We start from the raw sequence: 27,880 nt of genomic DNA, 5'->3' as shown, positions 1-27,880 counted from the left end.
CGTTTGCCCGTAATAGGCGCGGGCAGAATCGCGATCTGCCCGCGCCTATTACGGGCACATGTCAGCTGTTCAAAACAGCTGACATGTCCCGGCTTTGATGCGGGCTCACCGCGGAGCCCTGCATCAAAGCAGGGGATCTGACCTCGGACGTACTATCCCGTCCGAGGTCAGAAAGGGGTTAAGACAAATTAAATGAAAATAATAATAATTATCTGACAGAATTGCAGGGGTGTCAATACTTTTGACCATGACTGTATATAGCAAAAAGGCAATTGTACTTACCAGCCAAGGTCACACTAACAGGGTGCAGCAGACCCCCTTACTAAAGGAGGTAACACAGGTGCAAAATCCTGATGAAACAGCCATTCTCATCGAATCCATGGAGGGAGCGATTGCCCAGTATTAGAATTACACACAGATAAAGCTTGCAATAGGGCACAAGTCACACACATATATCGCACAGAGCCCAGCCTATTACATGCCTCTACTATTCAATTAGGGGGCTACCCAGCACTCTACCAGTGCATCACAGAGGTGCAAGTCCATAGTTTACAAGGTCACCATTGATGGACCTACTGCACGCAGTAAAGATAACATGTGCAAAAAAATATAGAATAATATTAAAATGTATTGGTTAATATTTTGGCCAAAATACGAAAGCTCACAACCCACATCAAGGGTCCTGTCTTGTGAATCCCTATACTACAGTTCATTAAAAGTACAGATAAAACAATAAAGGAACTTAAAGGGATCTGTCACCAGGATTTTGCCACCTAATCGTAGAGCAGATTAATGTGGACACATAGACCCTGATTCCAGTGATGTGTTACTAGCTGGTCTAAACTTTTCATAAAAATCACTGTTTTACCAGCAAGAGATCATCATTAGTGGACATGTAAATCTGCTGCCATTCATACTCATGAGCTCTGATTGTACACTTTGCATAGGCAGAAAACTGTCAAACAAAGCTGTTAAATCAGTGGTGTGTGTGGGCGGGGTTACACAGCGCTCCGTATTCAAAGAACTGGTAGATCTACAGCAGAGAAAACAGGGATTTTATCAAAACTGCAGCAAGCAGCCCCATACTGGGTCTCTGTCCTTACATCATGCAAGACCTCTAAAAATTTGCTTTTATTAGTTTATTTAAATGATCACAAAACCAAAGGATGAAGCTGCAAAAAATTGCACAAAAAAAAGGGTCAGAATAGCAGTATAATAACTTAACAAGGACTAATTTCTCCCTAGAGAAGCCCTTTATACTCACCCTACCTGTCAGCAAAGGTTGGCACCCCAGTTGTAGATGTGATGGCGCCACCGCTCAACGTCGTTAGCCCTGGATTACCCTAATGCACTCTCCACATACTAAACACTATGTTATACAAAAACACACATATACAAAACATATAAAAATACCCAAAATAGACTAAGAGTCTAGAAAAAATTTCTTGTCAATGCTCATTAAGAGAATATGCAGCCCAAATACATGATCAATAGCCCCTTTTAAAAGTCAAAACAAAAGATAATGCTTATGGCTACAAAGAACGTGCACAGTGGGTTATTGCACATTGCCCAAACTGTATGAAAGACTGGGCAGTGTGACCCAAAAACGGACACAAGATCTGAAGAGAATTATCTCGTAGTCAATACTCATTATTCAAGAAAAACATGCAGCCCAAATACATGATCATTAACCCCTTCCAAATTAAGACTATAGGGCTGAAAAAATGTCTGATCACATAGGATAGTATTATAGCCGCAAAAAAAATGCACAATGGGTTATAGAACATTGCCCAAATTGTATGAAAAACCTGGGTGTTGTGGATACTAGAGATCACCAGTGGATCCCAGATGGGGTAGTAAAAACCTGGCGGCAGATTCCTTTTAGAAATGGTATTTGTAGCCGTAAACACACATGGGTCTGCATAGGAACTGTAGTCAGAAATCAGCAGTGTGATTGGAACTAAAACTATATCCTACATATAGGAGCACTCACTGGTGTATGGAGTAAACTTATATGCAAGAAATGTAACATACCGTATATACTCGAGTATAAGCTGTGATTTTCAGCCCAAATGTTTGGGCTGAGTGAAAGTGCCCCTTCTCAGCTTATACTCGAGTCATGGTGGGCGGGTGAGGGGGAGAGAGGACTGTCGCATACTCACCTGCTCCTGGCGCCCCTGACGCTGTTCCTGCCTGTCCCATGGTCTCCGGGAGCCGGCAGCTTCTTCCTCTGTTCAGCGGTCACATAGTACCGCTCATTAAAGTAATGAATATGGACTCCACTCCCATAGGGGTGGAGCCGCATATTCATTCCTGTAATGACCATCTGTCCGGGAGAAGCTGCCAGGGACCCCGCCGGGAGCAGGTGAGTATTTCATAGCAAATAGATTAATGGCTGCACTCAAAATGAATCTGTGCTAGAGCAAGGAAATGTGTGATACATGAAATGGGAATAGCATAATGGCTTGTGAAATATATGAAAAAACACATGAGATTCTTAGCACAAGATTTGGCCAAAAGTTGTGAGCCCATCCACCAATCGTCAAGGTAATCTCAGAACGGATGGGTACCTGAGCTGACTGCCATAGTCACATGTCCGCGTTCCACCCACCGGGTGCCGATCTGTCTTCCCGTCCTCTTGCAGTGACTGTTCAGGTCAGAGGGCGCGATGACGTATCAGTGTGCGCGCCGCCCTCTGCCTGAACAGTCAGTGCGGAAAGACGGGACACTGAGGAGCAGCAGGCAGCAAGCAAGGAGAGGTAAGTATGTCGTTTTTTATTTTTATTGCAGCAACATTCTATATGGAACAGTTTTATATGGAGCATCTATGGGGCCATAATGAAATGTATGGAGCATTCTATATGGCACAGTTTTATATGGAGCATCTATGGGGCAATAATGAAATGTATGGAGCATTCTATATGGCACAGTTTTATATGGAGCATCTATGGGGCCATAATGAAATGTATGGAGCATTCTATAGCACAGTTTTATAAGGAGCATCTATGGGGCCATAATGAAATGTATGGAGCATTCTATATGGCACAGTTTTATATGGAGCATCTATGGGGCATTATATGGGGTACATTGTTATATGAAGCATTTATGGGGCCATAATGAACTGTATGGAGCATTATATGTGGCACATTTTTATATGGAGCATCTGTGGGGCCATAATGAACTACATGGAGCATTATATGTGGCACATTTGTATATGGAGCATTATATGAGGCGTATTTTAATATGGAGCATCTTATGGGGCCCATCAAACTGTATGGAGCATTATATGGGGATCCTGATTCAATATGGATATTCAAAAACACAACCTACTGGTCTCAATTAATTTTACTTTTATTGGTATCTAATTTTTTTTTGACATTTACCGGTAGCTGCTGCATTTTCCACCTTAGGCTTATACTCGAGTCATTAAGTTTTCCCAGTTTTTTGTGGCAAAATTAGGGGGGTCGGCTTATACTCGAGTATATACGGTACCTTAGCTGGAAAAGCAAAAAAGCCCTGGAATGGCAGACTAAGGACGCAGGGAATTTCACAGGTATGCTTATGTTATTATTTTACTGCATTTACCCCTCCCTCCATGTTTTGCTGATACAGATAACTTTCTAAAATCTACTCTGTGGAAAGTCCCAATCCTTTCACTACAAGAAGACATGTGCATAAAGGAAAGGAATAATAATAATCTTTATTTTTATATAGAGCTAACGTATACTGCAGCGCCTTACAGTTTTGCATACATTATCAACTTCCCTGGTCTATTATAACTCCTTTATTAAATGGGTTGTCCACTACTAGGAGAACCCCTTCTTGAACTACGGTAAATGTTTGGCCCCGATAAAATAAAATAAACCTACACTCTTCTAATGTGCTGGCGCGGTTCTAGAGGTGTCAGCACTTATGGTCCCAGAGTTCTGGAATGACACCTGGTGCCCCGCATCCAATCAGTGCTGGCGTCACTATCTCTGCCTTCATACAGATTGAACATGAAGAGGACGCTAGGGCCGCAGCTGATCTCTGACTTCTTCTTCATGTTCAATCCTTAATAAGGCAGAGACAGTGACACCAGCGCTGATTGGGCACCGGGCACCACGTGTCATTCCACCGCATCAGAACTATGGGTCCTCGAAGCTACTGTGAAATGCATGTTGGGTGCCTGGTTGGCGAGTAATTTCTTTATGCCATGGTTCTAGAGTTTAATATGGATTAATTCCAAGGCTATTCAGTTTAGGCTTCAGAATAACGCATTATATTGGGATATTTGAAAGATCATATATCACCTATGGTCAGGATGCAAACTTGTGTTGCTTAAAGTGCACCTCCAGTGCGCAATAAAAACTTCAAAGTGCTCTTACTTTCCTATGTATGATAACAATGTGAAGTTTTGGCCATTAAAGCTGAGCGGTTGCGCTCATATCCCCTGTTCACAAGGGAATTACTACTGTATTGTCTGCCATGGTACAGATACAATATTTTAGAAAGGAGGAAAATCCGGAGCATCAATGAACATAATATCAAAAGTATTTATTCAATAAGTATTCCATAGTAAAATGTGAAGTTCAATAACATTAACATTATGCAGTAACATGCACGAAAGAAATGCTTAGAAATTCTGAAAACCCCATCCCCAAACCCACAATTAATGCCCCCATAAGGGAAACATCAAGGAACCCCCCACCCCCCAAAATGATCACATGTAACTGAGTACTAAAGAATGCAAAGGCCACAAAAACGGACTAGCCCAATGTTGAATACCAATTCCCCGAACACACATCCCTCAGTGGGGCTTCATGACAATTCACCACTCAATAAGGGGTTGGTATGAATGCAGGGCTTACCAGTAATGGGGGCGTGGTGGGGAGACAGCCGGAAGATGGACCCCATGGTACAGATACAGTAGAGTTGAAGCGAGGTCCCAGGGTTCTGCCTCCACACGGCTATTAGGTACATTGCACGTTACTCCTGCTGGAATGAGTGCCGAGGCTGCTGTAATCACAGACCTTATTAACTGGCAAAGAGTTTGCATCTCCCTGTTTCAGCTATATTCCTCTCTACATCTCTAATTTGGCTATACCGACAATAACCAGTTATCTAATAAACCAAAGTAAATAGTTTATTCTTATTTAGTAGAAAACAAAGTTCTCCATAAAATAACTGTTCTAATGTGCAAGGATAAACCTTGCAATATATCTAACTAGATGGAGGCCCGATGCGATCGCATCGGGAGGGCGGTAATGTCACGATGGGGGCAGGCATGCGGCGCTGTTGTCACCTAATGGCATCCTGTGATAATCTAATGACTTTTGCATCAGGGGACTCATGTGCTTGACGCCTATGCTTCTATGCATTGTTTTTGTCCCAGCCATGCTGTTGCTCTTCAAGAGTCTCATTTGCCCTCTGTTGTCTTCGACGTTATGCCTTTGCTGCTTTCCTTTCATTGTCATTGGCGTACTTTTTAGGAGGAGCCATGTTGGCGTTGATATTTGCTTTTTCAAGGGGTTTTCCCCACAAACAAAAGTTCATTTTAAAAATTGTCTGTGTCTGACTGTGTACCGAACATACCACAGCTCCTAGGCAGGGGAGGAAGCAAAAGACAATACTGACATTACAGCCGGAGATCGCAGAGGATACACTTTGTGAGGTAAAATATTTTTTAAAAACAGTGAAATATTTTACCTCACAAAATCAATCCACTGTGATCCCCTGCTATAATGTCAGTATTACCTTTTGCTTCCTCCCCTGCCCAGGAGATGTGGTATGCCCCATACACGGTCAGACACAGTCAATTTATAAAATGAACTTTTGTTCGTGGGAAAACCCCTTTGTGACCGGCTTCCTCTGCCTGTAGAGACGTTGTGCATCTACCGCCAGGATCAGCCAAATGATTTACTGCACCTGCGTGTAATTCGCGCAGGCGCAGTAAATCAGACCGCCACCATCTTTGTGCAGACAGATAGCGGCGGTCACATTAAAACTGCGCATGTGCTCCTCCTGTACCAAGATGGCGGCAGTCAGTGAATCATTCGGCTGATCCCGGCGATGGCGTGTTCGTGATGGTGTTCCGCTGGTGGTGCTGCTCAAGAGGCTGTGTGAGTGTGTGTGTGAATGTGTGTGTGTGTGTGTGTGTGTGTGTGTGTGTGTGTGTGGTGCGACGGTGTTCCGCCGGTGGTACCGCACAATAGGTTGGTACCAGCAGCAGTTTCCATATTGAGACACCCATCACTTGGGTGTCCCAATATGGCGGTCGGTGAACTTCCACCACTTTGAATTCTGGGATACGGTGACATCTGTACAGAACAGGAAATGAAAACATTACAAGGCAATTATATAAATAGATTAGATGAGAAAAATATTCATTTTTTTGCCACTCAGCTCCTTTTCTACTGGCATCCCCAGCACCACCATTAGCAGCACTTCACTCGTGTGATAAGTTCATTTGAGCATATAAAGTCAAAGTATGGGGGACAAGGTAGTAAACCAAGTCTGTGATGAGACGGGAGGTGTATTTCTGAAACTTATCTGGCCAAGCACATAAACTGATCATTGGTTATACATGTTTTCTCTACCTGGCCAGAATTGAAAAGCATTGAAGTGCTCAAAAACATAATTAAAGAATATAAAGGACAATGAATCATTGCACTTATCCCAGTATTTACAAAGGCTACTACAGCCCGTCTATTTATAATTGGCATGTAGTCTGCTAATTCTCCAGCCTGCGTGTACGCGCGGCCCAAGATTCCCAGCCCCGCAGTGTGAATAAATCAGAAGAGACTGCGGGGAGGGATTTCGGGCCACACGGGGCGGGATTTCGGGCCACGCGTACACGCAGGCGTGAGAATGAAGACATCATGTGATGTCAGTGGAAGGGCAGCGCTAACTGCACATGCCTGAGAAAAAAAAATTACAGCGTAAGCGCCGGGGACATAACTGAACACTGAGGAGGCGGCGCCCAGGGACAAGGAGGAAATGACTGATGGCTGGGAGACGTTTGTGTCCTGGGAGGAAAGACATGCCCCCCTGACAAACTACAGATATGGAGGGCAAATTATAAAAATGATTCTTTCAGTGGTGGAAGGGACCCCAAATAAAAGAGCCACTTTGACAGAATGCAGCATTAGTGCTGCACAAGATGGCTCTTTTAGTTACAAACGCCTGAGGGGGCGACAGGTTCCCTTTAACCCCTTCCCAACCTTTGACGCATACGCTGCGTCATGAAAGTCGGTGCCATTCCGACCCATGACGCAGCATATGCGTCATGGAAAGATCGCGTCCCTGCAGATCGGGTGAAAGGGTTAACTCACATTTCACCCGGCCTGCAGGGACAGGGGGAGTGGTAGTTTAGCCCAGGGGGGGTGGCTTCACCCCCCCGTGGCTACGATCGCTCTGATTGGCTGTTGAAAGTGAAACTGCCAATCAGAGCGATTTGTAATATTTCACCTAAAAAAATGGTGAAATATTACAATCCAGCCATGGCCGATGCTGCAATATCATCGGCCATGGCTGGAAACACTAATGTGCACCCACCCCACCGATTGCCCCCCCAGCCCCCCGATCTGTGGTCCGCTCCCCTCCGTCCTGTGCTCCGCTCCCCCGTCCTCCTGTCCGCTCCCCCCGTGCTCCAATCACACCCCCCGTGCTCCAATCAAACCCCCCCGCACTCCGATCCCCCCCGCACTCCGATCCCCCCCCCCCCCCGTGCTCCGATCCACCCGCCCGCACAGCGATCCCCCACTCCGTGTTCCAATCCACCCCCCCGTGTTCCGATCCACCACCCCCATACTCCGATCCACCCCCCCGTGCTCCGACGCCCCCCCGTGCCCTGATCTCCAGCCCCCTTATACTTACCTGGCCTCCCGGGGTCCGTCCATCTTCTTTCCTGGGCGCCGCCATCTTCCAAAATGGCGGGCGCATGTGCAGTGCGCCCGCCGAATCTGCTCGCCGGCAGATTCGTTCCAGAGTGAATTTTGATCACTGAGATATAACCTCTCAGTGATCAAAATAAAAAAAAAAGTAAATGACCCCCCCCCCCCCCCTTTGTCACCCCCATAGGTAGGGACAAATAAAAATAAATAAATATTTTTTTTTTCCACTAAGGTTGGGGTAAGAACTAGGGTTAGGGGTAGGGTTAGGGGTAGGGGTAGGGCTAGGGGTAGGGTTAGGAATAGGGGTAGGGTTAGGGGTAGGGGTAGGGTTAGGGATGTGCACACGTATTCTGGTCCTATGCGGATTTTTCCGCAGAGGATTTGATAAATCCGCAGTGCTAAACCGCTGTGGATAAACCGCGGTTTTTCTGTGCATTTCACTGCGGTTTTACAACTGCGATTTTCTATTGGAGCAGTTGTAAAACCGCTGCGGAATCCGCAGAAAGAAGTGACATGCTGCGGAATGTAAACCGCTGCGTTTCCGTGCAGTTTTTCCGCAGCATGTGTACAGCGATTTTTGTTTTCCATTGGTTTACATTGAACTGTAAGCTCATGGGAAACTGCTGCGGATCCGCAGCGTTTTCCACAGCGTGTGCACATACCTTTAGAATTAGGCTATGTGCACACGGTGCGGATTTGGCTGCGGATTCGCAGCAGTGTTCCATCAGGTTTACAGTACCATGTAAACATATGGAAAGCCAAATCCGCTGTGCCCATGGTGCGGAAAATACCACGCGGGAACGCTGCGTTGTATTTTCCGCAGCATGTCAATTCTTTGTGCGGATTCCGCAGCGTTTTACACCTGTTCCTCAATAGGAATCCGCAGGTGAAATCCGCACAAAAAACACTGGCAATCCGCGGTAAATCCGCAGGTAAAACGCAGTGCCTTTTTCCCGCGGATTTTTCAAAAATGGTGCTGAAAAATCTCATACGAATCCGCAACGTTGGCACATAGCCTTAGGGTTAGGGTTGGGTTGGAATTAAGGTTGTGGTTAGGGTTAGGGGTGTGTTGGGGTTACGGGTGTGTTGGGGTTAGGGTTGTGATTAGGGTTACGGCTACAGTTGGGATAAGGTTTAGGGGTGTGTTGGAGTTAGAATTGAGGGGTTTCCACTGTTTAGGCACATCAGGGGGTCTCCAAACGCAACATGGCGCCACCATTGATTCCAGCCAATCTTGTATTCAAAAAGTCAAATGATGCTCCCTCACTTCCGAGCCCCGACGTGTACCCAAACAGTGGTTTACCCCCACATATGGGGTACCAGCATACTCACGACAAACTGCGCAACAATTACTGGGGTCCAATTTCTCCTGTTACCCTTGAGAAAATAAAAAATTGCTTGCTAAAACATCATTTTGACGGCTCTGCGTTGTAAACGTCTGTGAAGCACTTGGGGGTTCAAAGTGCTCACCACATATCTAGATAAGTTCCTTGGGGGGTCTAGTTTCCAAAATGGGGTCACTTGTGGGGGGTTTCTACTGTTTAGGCACACCAGGGGCTCTGCAAACGCAACATGACGTCCGCAGACCATTCCATCAAAGTCTGCATTTCAAAAGTCACTACTTCCCTTCTGAGCCCCGACGTGTGCCCAAACAGTGGTTTACCCCCACACATGGGGTATCCGCGTACTCGGGAGAAACTGGACAACAACTTTTGTGGTCAAATTTCTCCTGTAAGCCTTGGGAAAATAAAAAATTCTGGGCTAAAAAATTATTTTTGAGGAAAGAAAACGTATTTATTATTTTCACTGCTCTGTGTTATGAACTTCTGTGAAGCACTTGAGGGTTCAAAGTGCTCACCTCACATCTAGATAAGTTCCTTTCGGGGTCTAGTTTCCAAAATGGGGTCACTTGTGGGGGGTTTCTACTGTTTAGCCACATCAGGGGCTCTGCAAACGCAACGTGACGCCCGCAGAGCATTCCATCAAAGTCTGCATTTCAAAACGTCACTACTTCAAAAAAAATTGCGGGCTAAAAAATCATTTTTGAGAAAATAATTTTTTATTTTTTTTTTCATGGCTCTGCGTTATAAACTTCTGTGAAGCACTTGAGGGTTCAAAGTGCTCACCACACATCTAGATTAGTTCCTTTGGGGGTCTAGTTTCCAAAATGGGGTCATTTGTGGGGGATCTCCAATGTTTAGGCACACAGGGGCTCTCCAAACGCGACATGGTGTCCGCTAATGATTGGAGCTAATTTTCCATTTAAAAAGCCAAATGGCGTGCCTTCCCTTCTGAGCCCTGCCGTGCGCCCAAACAGTGGTTTACCCCCACATATGGGGTATCTGCGTACTCAGGACAAACTGGACAACAACTTTCGTTGTTCAGTTTCTCCTTTTACCATTGGGAAAATACAAAAATTGTTGCTGAAAAATCATTTTTGTGACTAAAAAGTTAAATGTTCATTTTTTCCTTCCATGTTGCTTCTGCTGCTGTGAAGCACCTGAAGGGTTAATAAACTTATGGAATGTGGTTTTGTGCACCTTGAGGAGTGCAGTTTTTAGAATTGTGTCACTTTTGGGTATTTTCAGCCATATAGACCCCTCAAACTGACTTCAAATGTGAGGTGGTCCCTAAAAAAAATGGTTTTGTAAATTTCGTTGTAAAAATGAGAAATCGCTGGTCAAATTTTAACCCTTATAACTTCCTAGCAAAAAAAAATTTTGTTTCCAAAATTGTGCTGATGTAAAGTAGACGTGTGGGAAATGTTATTTATTGACTATTTTGTGTCACATATCTCTCTGGTTTAACAGAATAAAAATTCAAAATGTGAAAATTGCGAAATTTTCAAAATTTTCGCCAAATTTCCGTTTTTATCACAAATAAACACAGAATTTATTGACCTAAATTTACCACTAACATGAAGCTCAATATGTCATGAAAAAACAGATCTCAACTAAGAGGCATGTAGTTTGGGTAGTGTTAGACATCATGTGAGCAGGAAATGTATATATCTTCTTTTCTTACAGGGCTTATAAAACTATTGAAGAAGATGACATGAAGTTCCCACTTATTTATGGAGAAGGAAAAAAGGTTTGTGTATGAGCTTCTAACCCCAGAGAAACCATAGCTATCCTATTAAATCTAATGAACAAACGATTGGAATTTGTTTTTAATTGAAAATGTGAGCTTCAAAAGCTTTATGAGAGGAGATGACAAAAGAGACTCATAACATGAATTGATATACAGCAGCCTTTACGTTGTAAGGGACATATAGATGTTTTTTCTTACAAATTGGCAGGCAAGTACCAAAGTGCTCCTGAAATCTTGCTTTAAACATAGAAGATATGGTAGACAAGTGCCAGACTGTGGTAACACAGCTGCAGTTCAACCACAGGAGTCTAGACATGTCTGCTGAACGTTACATCTCTATAGGAAATGCATTTAGTTCTATTGAACCATATGGGAACTTGACCTTGAAGCTGCATTAGAGCCAGCAGCTTTGTGTTTACTTATTTGAAGAAACACTCCCTTCAAAGTTTTTATCCTCTTATTATTTTGCCATCATCATATTATATGGCACTGTACAGTTACTATTGCTGATTTTGCCTTTCTGCCCAACAAATTCTTCTCTTTTCTCTGCTTTATGTTGAAACAGGAAGTCTCTAGTCCCTGCATTTTTACAATTCCCCTCTTCAACTCCTCACCCAGGTGCTCTGCTCCTCCCCCTGCCATAGACTTTTGCAGTGAGTCATAACTTGTGCAAAGAAAATTGACTTCCTGTTTCTACATCGAGCTTAGAATTCAGCTAGCCAGTTTTTAATAATGTGAAGTCGTAGATCTAATGGAAAAGAGAAGAATTAACTGGGTAGAAAAGCAAAATCAGCAACTATAAGTACACAGTGCCATAATATGATGACCGCAATATATTATGGGGATACAAATTTTGATGGGAGAGTTTCTTTAAAGGGAACCTGTCAGCAGGATTGTGCTCAGTAACCTACAGTGTCAGGTCAGCGCTGTTATACTGAATAAAATGATACCTTGGCTGATGAAATCCATCTGGTGGTTGTTATTTAATCTTTATTTTCAGTTTTGAGTTAAAGGGACTCTGTCACCTGAATTTGGAGGGAACAATTTTCAGCCACAGAGGCGGGGTTTTCGGCTGTTTGATTGACCCTTTCCTTACCCGCTGGCTGCAATATTGGATTGAAGTTCATTCTCTGTCCTCCGTAGTATATGCCTGCACAAGGTGCAATCTTGCCTTGAGCAGGCGTGTACTATGAAGGACAGAGAATGAACTTCAATCCAATATTGCAGCCAGCATGAAGCCAGCGGGTAAGGAAAGGGTGAATCAAACACCGGAAAACCCCACCTCTATGGCTGAAAATTGTTCCCTCCAAATTCAGGTGACAGAGTCCCTTTAATGATATACTTGTGCTTCAGGGCGGCTTGTGGGGGAATCTTCATGTGGTGCTCTGCTTAGGTGTTCATAATGCAGACCGCAGACAGGTCACTGATCCCCTATTTTAGATACTAAATATTATATATATTGGAAAAAAACAAAATCATCTTCAGCAGGCAGGCGCCGGTGTCTGAGCTGCAGCACGATCGCATGTAAAATGTGCATTTAATTGTTTTATTTGCTGGTATAAACAAATTCATTAAAAAAATTCGGTCTCAAAATGGAGCAGCCTGCACAGTAGCATCTATCTGCGATCCGATAGATTCTACTGCTCAGACGCCGGCGGCACCATCTTGGTGGAGACAATTTTTTTTTCTCTAGCAAGATGGCACCGCCTGCGAAGTAGCAGCTATCGGATCACCAATACATGCTACTGCACCAGCGCCATTTTGAGACAGAAATTGTTTTTCTTTTTTAAAATAATTAAATCTACATTATACATACAATCATGCTCCAGCCCGGGCGCCTGCCTGCTGAAGGTGATTTGTTTTTCAATATATAGAATATTATGTAAACTAGGGGGCAGGTCAGTGAGGGATCAGTGACCTGTAAGAACCCATAAAGATGAATAGCTAAGCAGAGCACCACATGAAGACCCCCACACAGGCCGCCCCGAAGCACCAGAATCTCGTTAACTGAAAATAAAGATTAACCAACAACCACAAGACTGATTTCATCAACCACTGTATCATTTTAATCAGTATAACAGCGCCAACCTGACACTGGGTGTAGGTTACTGTGCACTATCCTGCTGACAGGTTCCCTTTAAGGGGAATCTGTCACAAGGTTGTTGCTACGCATCCGAGAGCAGCCTGATGTAGGGGCAGAGACTTAGATTCTAGCTTACTGCGCGCTCCTTGCTGCAGTTTTGATAAAATATCTGTTTTGTCTTCCAGGTCTCTGGATCCGGAGCGGTGTATAACCCCGCCCACAGCACTGATTTGCAGCTTTCTATGTACACCATGCATAAGAGGAAGCTGCCAATCATTGGTGGGGGCGGGATTATACAGAGCTCATGAGTTTGGAGGATTACCCTAGCCCTATAGTGATAATCTGCTGCTGATAAAATAGTGATTTTTATCAAAACTGAAGCAAGCAGCCATGTAAGTGATACATCACTGGAATCAGGGTCACTCTCTCTACATTATGCTGCCCTCAGAATAGGTGGCAAAACCTGACGACAGATTCCCTTTAACTAGGGTGACAAGAGTACACTTGTAATGACTTCAATCATACTGACGAGGTATAAATGAATGGTTCAAGATTATAGAAGAGTCTTGGGATTACAGGTCCTTCTCAAAAAATTAGCATATAGTGTTAAATTTCATTATTTACCATAATGTAATGATTACAATTAAACTTTCATATATTATAGATTCATTATCCACCAACTGAAATTTGTCAGGTCTTTTATTGTTTTAATACTGATGATTTTGGCATACAACTCCTGATAACCCAAAAAACCTGTCTCAATAAATTAGCATATTTCACCCATCCAATCAAATAAAAGTGTTTTTTAATAACAAACAAAAAAACCATCAAATAATAATGTTCAGTTATGCACTCAATACTTGGTCGGGAATCCGTTGGCAGAAATGACTGCTTCAATGCGGCGTGGCATGGAGGCAATCAGCCTGTGACACTCCTGAGATGTTATGGAGGCCCAGGATGCTTCAATAGCGGCCTTAAGCTCATCCAGACTGTTGGGTCTTGCGTCTCTCAACTTTCTCTTCACAATATCCCACAGATTCTCTATGGGGTTCAGGTCAGGAGAGTTGGCAGGCCAATTGAGCACAGTAATACCATGGTCAGTAAACCATTTACCAGTGGTTTTGGCACTGTGAGCAGGTGCCAGGTCGTGCTGAAAAATGAAATCTTCATCTCCATAAAGCATTTCAGCCGATGGAAGCATGAAGTGCTCCAAAATCTCCTGATAGCTAGCTGCATTGACCCTGCCCTTGATGAAACACAGTGGACCAACACCAGCAGCTGACATGGCACCCCACACCATCACTGACTGTGGGTACTTGTCACTGGACTTCAGGCATTTTGGCATTTCCTTCTCCCCAGTCTTCCTCCAGACTCTGGCACCTTGATTTCCGAATGACATGCAAAATTTGCTTTCATCAGAAAAAAGTACTTGGGACCACTTAGCAACAGTCCAGTGCTGCTTCTCTGTAGCCCAGGTCAGGCGCCTCTGCCGCTGTTTATGGTTCAAAAGTGGCTTTACCTGGGGAATGCGGTACCTGTAGCCCATTTCCTGCACACGCCTGTGCACGGTGGCTCTGGATGTTTCCACACCAGACTCAGTCCACTGCTTCCTCAGGTTCCCCAAGGTCTGGAATCGGTCCTTCTCCACAATCTTCCTCAGGGTCCGGTCTCCTCTTCTCGTTGTACAGCGTTTTCTGCCACATTGTTTCCTTCCAACAGACTTACCATTGAGGTGCCTTGATACAGCACTCTGGGAACAGCCTACTTGTTGAGAAATTTCTTTCTGGGTCTAAAGGTACTGTCACACTAGACGATATCGCTAGCGATCCGTGACGTTGCAGCGTCCTCGCTAGCGATATCGTCCAGTGTGACAGGCAGCAGCGATCAGGCCCCTGCTGGGAGATCGCTGGTCGGGGAAGAAAGTCCAGAACTTTATTTCGTCGCTGGACTCCCCGTAGACATCGCTGAATCGGCGTGTGTGACACCGATTCAGCGATGTCTTCACTGGTAACCAGGGTAAACATCGGGTAACTAAGCGCAGGGCCGCGCTTAGTAACCCGATGTTTACCCTGGTTACCAGCGTAAAAAAACAAACAGTACATACTTACATTCAGCTGTCTGTCCCTTGCCGTCTGGTTCCTGCACTGACTGCTGGCCGTAAAGTGAAAGCAGAGCACAGCCACAGCGGTGAGTCACCGCTGTGTAACTCACCGCTGTGCTGTGCTTTCACTTTCACTTTACGGCCAGCAGTCAGTGCAGGAACCAGACGGCAAGGGACAGACAGCTGAATGTAAGTATGTACTGTTTGTTTTTTTACGCTGGTAACCAGGGTAAACATCGGGTTACTAAGCGCGGCCCTGCGCTTAGTTACCCGATGTTTACCCTGGTTACCGGGGACCTCGGGATCGTTGGTCGCTTGGAGAGCTGTCTGTGTGACAGCTCTCCAGCGACGCTGCAGCGATCCGGATCGTTGTCGGTATCGCTGCAGCGTCGCTAAGTGTGACGGTACCTTTACCCTCTTGCTTGAGGGTGTCAATGATGGCCTTCTTGACATCTGTCAGGTCGCTAGTCTTACCCATGATGGGGGTTTTGAGTAATGAACCAGGCAGGGAGTTTATAAAAGCCTCAGGCATCTTTTGCATGTGTTTAGAGTTAATTAGTTGATTCAGAAGATTAGGGTAATAGGTCGTTTAGAACTTTAGAGAACCTTTTCTTGATATGCTAATTTATTGAGACAGGTTTTTTGGGTTATCAGGAGTTGTATGCCAAAATCATCAGTATTAAAACAATAAAAGACCTGACAAATTTCAGTTGGTGGATAATGAATCTATAATATATGAAAGTTTAATTGTAATCATTACATTATGGTAAATAATGAAATTTAACACTATATGCTAATTTTTTGAGAAGGACCTGTATACCAATGCAGGGTCTGTGACATTTCTTTCAATATTTTGTTAGAAAAGACGAACAATACTCTAGAAAAATAAAATATATGAATACAGTATAAAATATGAATACAATATAATGCACGGATACAAGCTTAGCATGAACAAGTACATTTATGGGGGGCTTTGTGAGACATTCCTGACAGAAGTGCCAACCTTCAAACATATTTCACTGAGGCATAATGGTTGGCACAAACTAATATAGGAGAGCTCACACTGGAATATTACACAGGAGGGCTAACCATACTTGTGTTTTTTATTGTTGTCCCACCAGGCTAGAGTTATGGCCACTATTGGGGTGACACGAGGATTTGGAGACCACGATCTTAAAGTGTATAACTCAAATATTTACATCAAGCCATTCTTATCTTGTATCCCTGGGGTATGTATGCCATATAAGTATTTATACATTTATATCCTGACTCTGACGCTCACACCATTGCCACATACTCTTGCAGGACATTTCACGGAGATCACAGGCCACTCAGGACAATATCGTTTTGTTGTCTGTGTATCCATTTCCTTGGTACCATGTTTTAAACCAAAATGAGTTTTTACATATTCTGTTATACTCTGTGCCTCGAAGCTTATGATCAGATGATTGATAATGCATAAACCCTTTTGGGACTCTTGAATTGAGCATTTATCTAAGAGTCTCCAACTTCCACCCATTAAAATGTTTGTTTCCAGTGTTGCGGGAAGCAGACTTGCTGTAACTGTAGTAACAGAAGAGCTGTTAAAAGCTACAATTATAAGATTTTTATGAGCTATTGTGAAATATAAATAATGCATTCGAGCACACCTTCATTAATACACGTGTTTTAGTACAAAGCTTTTAAATTGAAGAACTTGATCTTTGTGCGTTTGCATATTGGCCCCTTATGGGAGGTATCAATTTTTTCAGCTGCAATTGTTTTAAGCATCTGTTGTGGTGGGGTATTTTGCAGCACATGCTGCACCTAGATTTTAGTTCAAAGTCAGTAGTCATAGCTAATTAGTTTTTGTTTGTTTGTTTTTTACCAAAAATCAGTAATACATATGAATGCATGAAACTTGGTGACTTCTAAGGGACACTATCACTCTGTAAGGTCTGTTTACCTGCCTGCAGAGTATACAGCAGGTGAAATAAGTATTGAACACGTCACTAATTTTCAAAGTAAATATATTTTTAAAGGTGCTATTGACATGAACTTCTCACCATATATCGGTAACAACCCATCCAATCCACTCAGGAAAACAAATCAAACTATAGGTGGCCATACATTAAAGGGAACCTGTCACCAGGTTTGGCCAATACAAGATATGACCGCCACCTTTCAGGACTTATCTACAGTATTCTATAATGCTGTATATAAGCCCCCGCTACAACCTGGAAGAAAAGAAAAATAACTTATCATACTTACCTGGGGGTGGTCCTGTCCGGTGGGTGTCGCAGGTCCTGGTCCTCCCATCTTCTTGCGATGCCGCCCTCCTGCTTGCTTCACAGGCTTCCTGGCATTGCGCTCCTGCTCAGGCGTAGTTATCTGCCCAGTTGAGGGCAGAGCAAATTCCTGTAGTGTGCAGGCGCTAGGCCTCTCTGATCTTTCCTGGCACCTGTCCACTGCAATACTTTGCTCTGCCCTCAACAGGGCAGATAAGTAGGACTGCGCAGGAGCGCGATGCCGGGGAGCCTGTGTGGATGACACACAGACACGTCATCCACATAAACCAAGCAGGAGGACGGCATCGCAAGAAGATGGGAGGTGTCGGCCAAGACCTGCGATACCCATCAGGCCGGACCGCCCTGCAGGTGAGTATAATTATTTTTTTTTTCCTCTCTTGCAGGTCTGATCGGGGGCTTATATACAGCATTATAGAATGCTGTAGATAAGCCCTGAAAGGCGGTGGCCGTAACATGTATCAGCCAAACCTGGAGACAGGTTCCCTTTAAGTTATGTGTCAAAGAGAAATGACAAGGAAAATGTATTGAACACGAAGTAAGAGAGGTGCAATACACTGGCTGAATCCCATCAGTAATTAGAAAGCAATTCTACCACTTAGTGAAAAATATCAGCTGGTTCAACATACAAAGGTGTCTTTTTACCAAGGTGGTACACAAAAACATCACATGATGGGTAAAAAAAAAGTGCGCTGTCTCAAGACCTTCACAACCTTATTGTTGCAAAACATAGTGATGGCATTGACAGGGGATTTTCTAAACTACTGAAGGTTCCAGTGAGCACTGTTGGGGTCACAATCCGGAAGTTGAAAGGACTCCATTTCATCATAAACCGGCCCCGACCAGGTTCTCCAAGCAAAATTTCAGACAAAGGAGTGAAAAGAATTATCAGAAAAGTTGTCTAATAGCCAAGGACTGCCTGTGGAGAGCTACAGAAATGCCTGGAACCAATAGGTAAAATGGTTTAAAAGAAAACAATAAGTAATGCACTCTACGTCCACGGCCTGTATGCACCTTCACTGCGCTAGACTCCATTCCTGAGCAAATAGCATGTTCAAGCGCATTTAAAGTTTGGTCACCAACATTTAAATAAGCCTGTGAAACACTGGCATCCAAAGAGTTCAATTTTGGTCTCATTTGACCTGACTATAGTCTCCTAAACACACACCATATTAAGACACCACACACAGTGATATTTGGAGGTGGGATTATCATGGTGTGGGGCTGTTCTTCAGCATACAGCACTGGCAAACTTCATGTAATTGAAAGAATGATGACTGGACAAATGTACCGAGACATTCTTGATAAAAATCTGCTGCCATCTACGATGATGATGACGATGAAACTGGGGTGACATTTCAGCAAACAAATGATCCCAAACACACAGCCAAGGAAACTTTCAGTTGGCTTCAGAGAGAGAAAATAAAACTGCTAGAATGGCCCAGCCAAACACCTGACCTGAATTCAATAGAAAATTTATGATAGGAACTAGAGCTCAGAGTTCATAGTTCATAGAGGAGCCCATAGGTCCTTAAGGATTCGAAGAGTGTTTTTGTGGAATAATGGGCCAAAATAGTTTCTCCATACAGGAGGTATCTTGAAGCTGTAATCACCAACAAAGGCTTTTTTTTTTTTTACAAAGTATTAAATGCATTTCAGTAATCGTGTTCAATACTTTTTCCCTTTGTAATTTCTCATTATTACACATATCTTAAAGGGAATCGGTCACCCCCTGGATTATTTGTATCTATTATTATGGGCATACAGGTAATTGAATGGTTAAACCAGTCTTACCCGTATGCCTCATAGCTGTGGTGTAGACATTTAGAAATTGATTTATGCTTTATGTTAATGATTTCTTCAGGGCGTGCGGTGCATGGAAGAAATCACTGCCTCCTCACTTCATTATATCATCACCACCCACCCATCAGCGTCATACTTACCTGGTCGGCGCTGTAATCCCGTGCATGTGCTGTGCGATCACAGTCTGCTCTTGTACAGTAAGTTTCTGTATTGATCTTCTGCACAGGGGCCAGCGCAGGCGCAAAAGATCAATTCAGACACTGCCTATACAAGAGCGGACAGTGATTGTGTAACTGTGCGATCACACAGTGCATACAGCACCGACCAGGTCAGTATGACCCTTATAGGAGGGTGGTGATAGTATAATGAAGTGAGGAGGCAGTGATTTCTTTCAGGCGCTGCACATCCCAGAGCCTGGAAGAAATCACTAACATAAAATATTATAAATTAATTTCTCAACATCTAGACCACAGCTATGAGGCATACAGGCAAGACGGGTTTAATCATTCAATTACCTGTATGCCCATAGTAATAGATAATCATCCAGGGGGTGACAGATTACTTTTAATTTATGGACATCTATGGTTGGAATTTTTTTGCTTGTATGGATTGGATGGGTTTTTCAATACTTATTTCACCCGCTGTATGTAAATAGTCAGAAACTAAGAATCTGTTTAAACAGACTGAACGGCAGCAAGATATAAGTCTTTACCGATCGACGGTCATTTAGTAGCCTGTTCACAAAGGCAGGCCAAAGAAAACGACGCACACTAAGCGATCTGTCACAGATTGTTCAGTGTGCATGGACTGCCATTGTTCTCAGAAGTATTTACACAGGGGGATGTATCACCGACAACAACGATCTTTTGTGTTATGCAAAAGGTTTGGCAACCTGTTTACATTGCAGATTTTTTATGAAATTAACATTTAGTGTGAATACAGCTTTACTCAAACTGCATAAAACAAATCAGTGTACAGTAAAGGACGAGGGGGTGGCATCTGTCTTGTGAAAGAGAAAATGCTAGAGCGCTAAGCATTACTGTTACAAAAGGAAATACCGACTCACCTGAAGTTTTTCTTTCAAAAGAAATTCAGAATTTTTTTTTAAAGACATAAAAAACACAGGACATACAAATTTCTGACTGCACCGCATCTACTGACCCATTGTTGGGGGTGGAGAAGAGGTTGTGTTACTTTTCTAAAAGAAGTGATTTGGGAAAATGTGTTTAGACAGGCCCTGAATACACAAGTCTGTATATATATTACGGTAATTCTTAGCAACCAATGCGATTGTCTTTGGGCAAACACTCTTAAAACCACTTAAAAATGTAATATGAATAGCAGCTGTAACATAAATCAGCAAATACCGGAACACCGTGCAGACAATAGACAATGAAAACCGCGTTCTTGAAACAGTGCTGCGCAGCGTTGCATGCCGAGCTAGAGCTGTTAAAAAGTACGCACAGTGCTGGCCAAGAGAACAAAATTGTGATATGTGTTACCAGTGTGTCTGGATCTACTGTGAGATAGTGTGTGAACATGGTACTATGAAGTGCCCTACTCAACACTCTGTAGCATGATATATATACACCTAGAATAGGATCACAATCATCCATTGTTTACTACGTGAATCTAAACTTCTTGGATATCAGTGCCCTTCATGATGTAATGGATCGATTCACACAAAGTTTAGTTTAGGGCAATAATTTCTTTGCTATATATATATATATATATATATATATATATATATATATATATATATATATATATATATATATATATATATATATATATATCCTGGCTACACGATTTCAGCTAGGTATGCTTTACTCTGAGACAGTCTGGTGAGGGATTTCACAGGTCTCTGTGTGTGTACTCTTGTAGGAGAGACCTGTCAAAAAACAGACTAAAGTAGAGCGGAAAGCAGCCGACTGGGGCCAGCCACAGACTAGTCTAGTCACTGCCTATGGTTCCCAGGCTCTTCACGCTGGAGTGTATCAGAGAAAACCTGTCTGTCTGCAGTTTTGTGGATAGGCTGTGATTCATGACGCCCATTGTTTGGGCAGCATAAAATGAGCAACAGGTTCCCTTTAAATTTTTAAACTCCTGAGAGTAAGGGTACCGTCACACAGTGCAATTTTCATCGCTACGACGGTACGATCCGTGACGCTCCAGCGTCGTAACAATATCGCTCCAGCGTCGTAGACTGCTGTCACACTTTGCAATCTACGACGCTGGAGCGATAATTTCATGACGTATGTGCGATGTAGAAGCCGTTGGTTACTATGCGCACATCGTATACGATATATGTTACACCATGCGATCATGCCGCCACAGCGGGACACTAGACGACGAAAGAAAGTTTCAAACGATCTGCTACGACGTACGATTCTCAGCGGGGTCCCTGATCGCAGGAGCGTGTCAGACACTGCGATATCGTAACTATATCGCTCGAACGTCACGAATCGTGCCGTCGTAGCGATCAAAATTGCACTGTGTGACGGTACCCTAAGACCTTAAACTAGAACATTTCTGTGAATACTGGAGTTCAAACTGGATTCCTGAGATGCCCATAAGTGCTCATACTCACTTGTGAGCAACTCGGATGAGTCTCGCACGGCAATACCCGGCACTGCACCCAGCACTCAGATCGGAGCGTGCGGCCGCATAGCAATACATGCAGACGCACGCTCAGATCTGAGTGCTGGGTATTGCCGTGCGAGACTCATCCGAGTTGCTCACAAGTGAGTATGAGCCCTAAAATCGAAAGTCTGAGGCTTTCAGGGAGAGTGGAAGAACACATGGGAGAATTCCAGCTGCAGACTTCGGGCACCTTTGAGGTGGTTCATTCTCTATGGATGTGGAAGAAAAAGTGGAAAACTAGAGGAACGGGGAATTTTATTCTCCCTAGCTGTTTGTAATTTAAAGCTGTGAAAACTCCACTGCATAAAATGTAGTGTACGACCATCAGTAAACAAAGAATTGAACACTTTCCACGTGATGCAAACTCCTTCCTGTACTGCATTTTTACTACATTTTTAAAAAGAAAAAAACATTTTTGTCTGGAGTTTTACAAGCAGAATGGGTTGCTCCAAAGCAATAAATACTATGCAATTGTCAACACAACGGGATCACACTGTGATATTGCAGCAAAAGCTTTTCTATGGATCAGTGTCAGACTGTCAAATGTAAGCCGGACCTGAACTGCCACCATTTATAAAATTAATGCTTTCTTACCTGGAAAAGGGGCCTATATAATATATATAAAAATATCTACAAATATACTTTTTCCATTACAAAAATCATTCAATTATTGCAAAAAAAAAAAATCACATTATTGATTTCCATCACTTCATATATAAAACATAACATTTTACACCTTTATATCAGTATCACTTGGATTTCCGCAGGTGAAGGTTTATGACTTGGCCGGATGTGACCATAATGCTGATGATGTCATGGTAATGGGCACAGACGGACTGTGGGATGTCATTACTGACAGAGAAGTGGCAGACATCGTTCAAAGAGTCTTTGCTGCTCATGGCACCGACCAACCTAATAGGTAGGTATAGACACTGTCATTGCATGTATATAAAATACCCAGCCTTTTTTGTATAATCAAGGGATTATCTCACCAGAAACCCCCCTATTATGAATTCTGTCCTGGCAGTCAACTGAAGGTCCAGCGATTCAGCCTACAGTTTGTGATCCCAAGTCCACTAGAGCGCGAGGTCCTGCTTAGTAACTGCGTATAGTCATGGGGGGAGCAATTCGGGAGCATAACTAGGTCATTATTCTGCTATTTTATTTCTCCCACAAATATATAAATTGACAAGTGGAAACTAGCAGTTGGGGAGGATGTCTCTGCAGTCTGGCATTTTCCAATCAATGCTGATCACCCAGGGACATACCCCTTTGACAAGGGAAAAGGTAACACCCAGTAATACATTACCAGAGGAATAGTACAACGCACGGTTATGAGTAAAGATGTTCTACAATTAGTTTTTGGGTTTTGGGCAAGGCACTTATTGAGTAGAACAGATATCTCAGGAGAAGTGACGGGTCATCATGGCCGTTCCTTCCAGAAATAGCACCACTCTTACCATGGGCAGTGTCTTGTATTGCTGATTAATCATGTAAAAGACTTAATGGGGCTGAGCTTCAACCCTACCGAAATAACACACAAGCAACAAAGGCTTTATTTCTGAAACACCTTTAACACTTGAAGAGCCAAAGCAGATTAAATGTATGAATACTTCAAAGGAGTATTGGAGATACATGCGGTATAGATAAATCTGAAAGGATTACGCCATTGATGTACTAGTTTGTGCTCAGAGAGCTACATTATGATCTACTCTTTAACTCTAGCGATACGCTAGAATAGTCAGCTGTGTTCTGGGGGTTAAAGGGAATCTGTCACCCCAAAAATGGCCTATAAACTAAGGCCACCGGCATCAGGGACTTATCTACAGCATTCTGTAATGCTGTAGATAAGCCCCCGATGTATCCGGAAAGATAAGAAAAGAAGGATATATTATACTCACCCAGGGGCGGTTCTGCTGCAGTCCGGTCCAATGGGCGTTGCGGTCCGGGTCCGGCGCCTCCCAGCTTCATACGATCACATCCTCTTCTTGTCTTCTTGCTGCTGCTCCTGCGCAGGCATACTTTGTCTGCCCTGTATAATATAATTTAACCTGTTTTTCTTATCTTTCAGGATACATCGGGGGCTTATCTACAGCATTACAGAATGCTGTAGATAAGCTCCTGATGCCGGTGGCCTTAAGGTACCGTCACATTAAGCGACGCTGCAGCGATATAGGCAACAATGCCGATCGCTGCAGCGTCGCTGTGGAGCTGTCACACAGACAGCTCTCCAGCGACCAACGATGCCGAAGTCCCCTGGTAACCAGCGTAAACATCAGGTTACTAAGCGCAGGGCCGCGCTTAGTAACCCGATGTTTACCCTGGTTACCATTGTAAATGTAAAAAAAAAAAAAAACAGTACATACTTACATTCCGGTGTCTGTCCCCCGGCCTCAGCTTCCCTGCACTGTGTCAGCGCCGGCCGGCCGTAAAACAGAGCGGTGACGTCACCGCTGTGCTTTACGGCCGGCTGGCGCTCACAGTCAGTGCGGGAAGCTGATGGCGAGGGAACAGACACCGGAATGTAAGTATGTACTGTTTGTTTGTTTTTTTACATTTAGCGGCCCTGCGCTTAGTAACCCGATGTTTACCCTGGTTACCAGTGAAGACATCGCTGAATCGGCGTCACACACGCCGATTCAGCGATGTCAGCGGGAGATCCAGCGACGAAATAAAGTTCTGGCCTTTCTGCTCCGACCAACGATGTCACAGCAGGATCCAGATCGCTGCTGCGTGTCAAACACAATGATATCGCTATTCAGGACGCTGCAACGTCACGGATCGCTAGCGATATCGTTGTTAAGTTGTTCAGTGTGAAGGTACCTTTAGTTTATAGGCCATTTTTGGGGTGACATTTCCTTTAATTCCCTTTTTTCTTAATTTGAAAATGATCCACGTAATGAGATCCAGAAACCACATTGCTTCCTATCCAGGCTCGTAACCACTCCTGCCCATAGACATAGGAGTATAGGACAGAGGGGCTTATAGAAGCAGTACAAATCTGTCCTGTAATAATGACACGTCCACACGAGGTGCAATTGTCTACTATAACAATCTCTCACAAATAAAGGGAACCTGTGATATCCCCAAATGCTGTTAGCCTGCAAATGTGGGATTAATCAGCGGGTTAATAGCATTCTAACGCCATGCGGCCTCCACACTTAAAGCCCAGGAGGAAATTAACTTTATTCCTTCGGCCAGCCTCTGGCTTTCAGTCATAGAGGTGCAGCTGGCGCTGCTTCAGTCACCGTTCAGTACATAGTGACCGCACCTCGACACTGGCTGACAACCGTTTCTGTAGCGGTGACTGAAGCCGTGCCAGCCAGTCTCCATGACTGAAAGCCGGAAGCTGCCGAGAGGAAAAAAAGTTAATTTCTTCCCAGCAGTGGGGTTTTTCGTGCGGCGGCCTCTCGGCTTTAGAATGCTATTAACCTGTAGATTAATCCCATATCTTCAGGTTAATTGAGTTTTTCACATAGCAGGTTCCCTTTTAAGCTGGCTAAACACATTTGATGACTGTTGGCCAGACAAAGCTTCAGAGGACCATTTGGCTGACAGCCATCTCTCCTATACACAGGACTGTTCTGTTTGGCTGAGCTCTCCTGTGTGCTCTATTAGAAAGCGTTCGGCTTACCTCCAGAACAAAGCGATCAGTAGTCTGAAATCGAACATGCCCGATTCACATCTTCCTTGATGATCAATTCCCCACACACAATAGACTGTTGGCTGAATCTGTCGATATCGGCCGAAATTAGTCAAATGCGTATGATCACTGTATCATGTTCCATTACACACCTTCCGCAGAATGTTAACTTGAACAATAAATTATTAAACTTGTGGGGTGCTGAAAAAAAACACTGCAAATTCTTTGCATGCCCATTTTCAGTGCCCCAGTGAGCCCATAAAAGTTAGTACTGTGAAAGGTGGGTCCTCATTTGCTCTATGGTCGGGCCTTTTCCATATCTAGTCTTTCCAATCAATGAGAAGTTCCATTTAGCACAGTTGAGCATTCCATATTGTAACTAAAGGCCATCATGATTGATTATGCTTCCATTAACGTACGTGTGTACATACAAGAGTAATCCCGAATATACTAGGCCTTGTAATACAGCTTTCCTTTTAACCCCTTAATGACCGCCAATACGCCTTTTAACTGACCTGAGATATAATAGAATAGCCTCCCCATACAGGTGACAATCCAGCATCTGTCGGTTGTACACTATAGCTGACAACTTGATGTACCAGCCACGATCAGTATTTGCACCTTCTAAATCTGTTTAACCCCTTAGATGCTGCTGTCAATAGTGACTACATCATTATAAATGGTTAACAGACTGTGGGGGCTTCTTCTTTATCCCAATTGGTGCCCTCAGATCATGATTTTGTTGTCCTGATGTTTGCGATGGCAATTCATGACCAAATAGCGGCCTTAGAGTCTGATGGCTGTTGTAACCTGTTCAGAAGTTAGCAACATTTAGGTGGTAAAAATACACATTTTCATTTCTGTCATGCCACTTTGCATTAATTCCTGTAAAGCACCTGAAGGGTTAATAAACTACCTGACTGCAGTTTTCAATATGTCAGGGGGTGCTGTTTTTAAAATGGTATCAAGTTTGGGGGTTTCCCAATATATGAGACCCCTAAAGTCACTTCAAACATGGATAAGTCCCTAAAAAAATAAATTTTGTAAATTTCTTTGAAAAAATGAAAAATGACTGCTACATTTTTAAACCTCCTAAAATGCTAACAAAATAAAATAACATTTTACAAATGGTCCTGATGTAAAGCAGACATGTGAGAAATGTTATTTATTAATGGTTTCCTGTTGTATGGCCATCTGGATTAAAGGAATAATCATTAAAATTTAGAAAATTGCTAATTTTTTAACATTTTTCTCAATATTTTGATATTTTTTATAAATAAACACAAAAAATGTTGAACTAAATTTACCATTACCATAAAGTATAATGTGTCATGAAAAAACAGTCTCAAAATCACTGGGATTTGTTGAAGCGTTGCAGAGTTATTACCACATAAAGTGACACTGGTCAGATTTCAAAAATTTGGCTCGGTCACTAAGGGGTTAAACATGCAACACACTGCCACCTAGTGGTTGATGTTCTAATGTGTATATATGGTGTATTTTGGTGCAGCACAGCCACTACTAAATTAAAATAAAGGCTATAATTACATCAATATTGTTTTGCAGATATAACCTTGCAGCTCAAGAGCTTGTTCTTCGTACAAGAGGAGTTCGAAAGGAAAATAGCTGGAGGCTACCAAATGGAAAGCTCGCCTCTCTGGATGATATATCTGTGTTTGTCATTCCACTGGCTGGACATGACAGGTGAAGAAGACATGATGGATATTGTTTAAGAGCACAAACTTTGCATAATACCTCAATAAAAAAGGAGGCACAACAAGCGCTATGCACTTTATCTTGAAACACGTTCCTCAAAGACTGTTTTGAAGTATATTTTTATTTACATTTATGTTACAGGTGTGAAAAAGCTTAAAGCCAATCTTTAAATAAAGAATATAGATTAGATCCTAAATGAGCAACTTTTCTAATGACTGCAGATTGGAATAAGCAGCAGTGGAATCGCGATGCTTCTCAGGATCCCACGTCGTCACGTGCAGCTTCTAGCATGGCACGAGCACATTGTCTGTACAGTGGGAAGCTTTCCAACAGAGCCTCCAGAACCACCGGCTCCCAGGACAAAGTGGTGGACTAAGTTTCCAATATGCCTTGGAGATGATCAGATGATGGGTCAGGCGTGCTTGTGAAGTGTTGCAGATGGCTGCTCTCTTACTGGTATTCAGAGCCAGTTGACGTGGTCTGAGCCTAGGCCTTGGTGACATCAACTTATTTGTTCCATTTGAAAACATTGTGAGATGCAAGATCCTGGCAAATGATTAGGTCTTGTGCATTTGTAGCTAGTGCCCAATAGTGTTACTTAAAGCTCATGCAAAATCTAGTCCAGGGCCCCCAAATAATAAG

At 43.3% G+C, this 27,880-nt stretch overlaps 1 protein-coding gene across 1 annotated transcript in view; it reads left to right on the top strand.

The window, feature by feature from the left end:
- The window catches only part of PPM1J (protein phosphatase, Mg2+/Mn2+ dependent 1J), an 88,391-nt gene extending 60,957 nt beyond the window's left edge, over positions 1-27,434 (top strand). Inside the window, exons 7-10 of the mRNA XM_069761743.1 lie at positions 10,901-10,964; positions 16,270-16,377; positions 22,647-22,798; positions 27,089-27,434. Coding sequence (XP_069617844.1) covers positions 10,901-10,964; positions 16,270-16,377; positions 22,647-22,798; positions 27,089-27,230 — 466 coding nt within the window. The 3' untranslated portion in view covers positions 27,231-27,434. The remainder of the gene's footprint in view (positions 1-10,900; positions 10,965-16,269; positions 16,378-22,646; positions 22,799-27,088) is intronic.
- The last annotated feature ends 446 nt before the right edge of the window (positions 27,435-27,880 follow it).

The sequence above is a fragment of the Ranitomeya imitator genome, chromosome 3 (assembly GCF_032444005.1).
Source record: "Ranitomeya imitator isolate aRanImi1 chromosome 3, aRanImi1.pri, whole genome shotgun sequence".
Taxonomy (NCBI): Eukaryota; Metazoa; Chordata; class Amphibia; order Anura; family Dendrobatidae; genus Ranitomeya; species Ranitomeya imitator.
The sequence above is the reverse complement of the archived record's forward strand: the minus strand, read 5'-3'. Positions and strand labels throughout refer to the sequence as shown.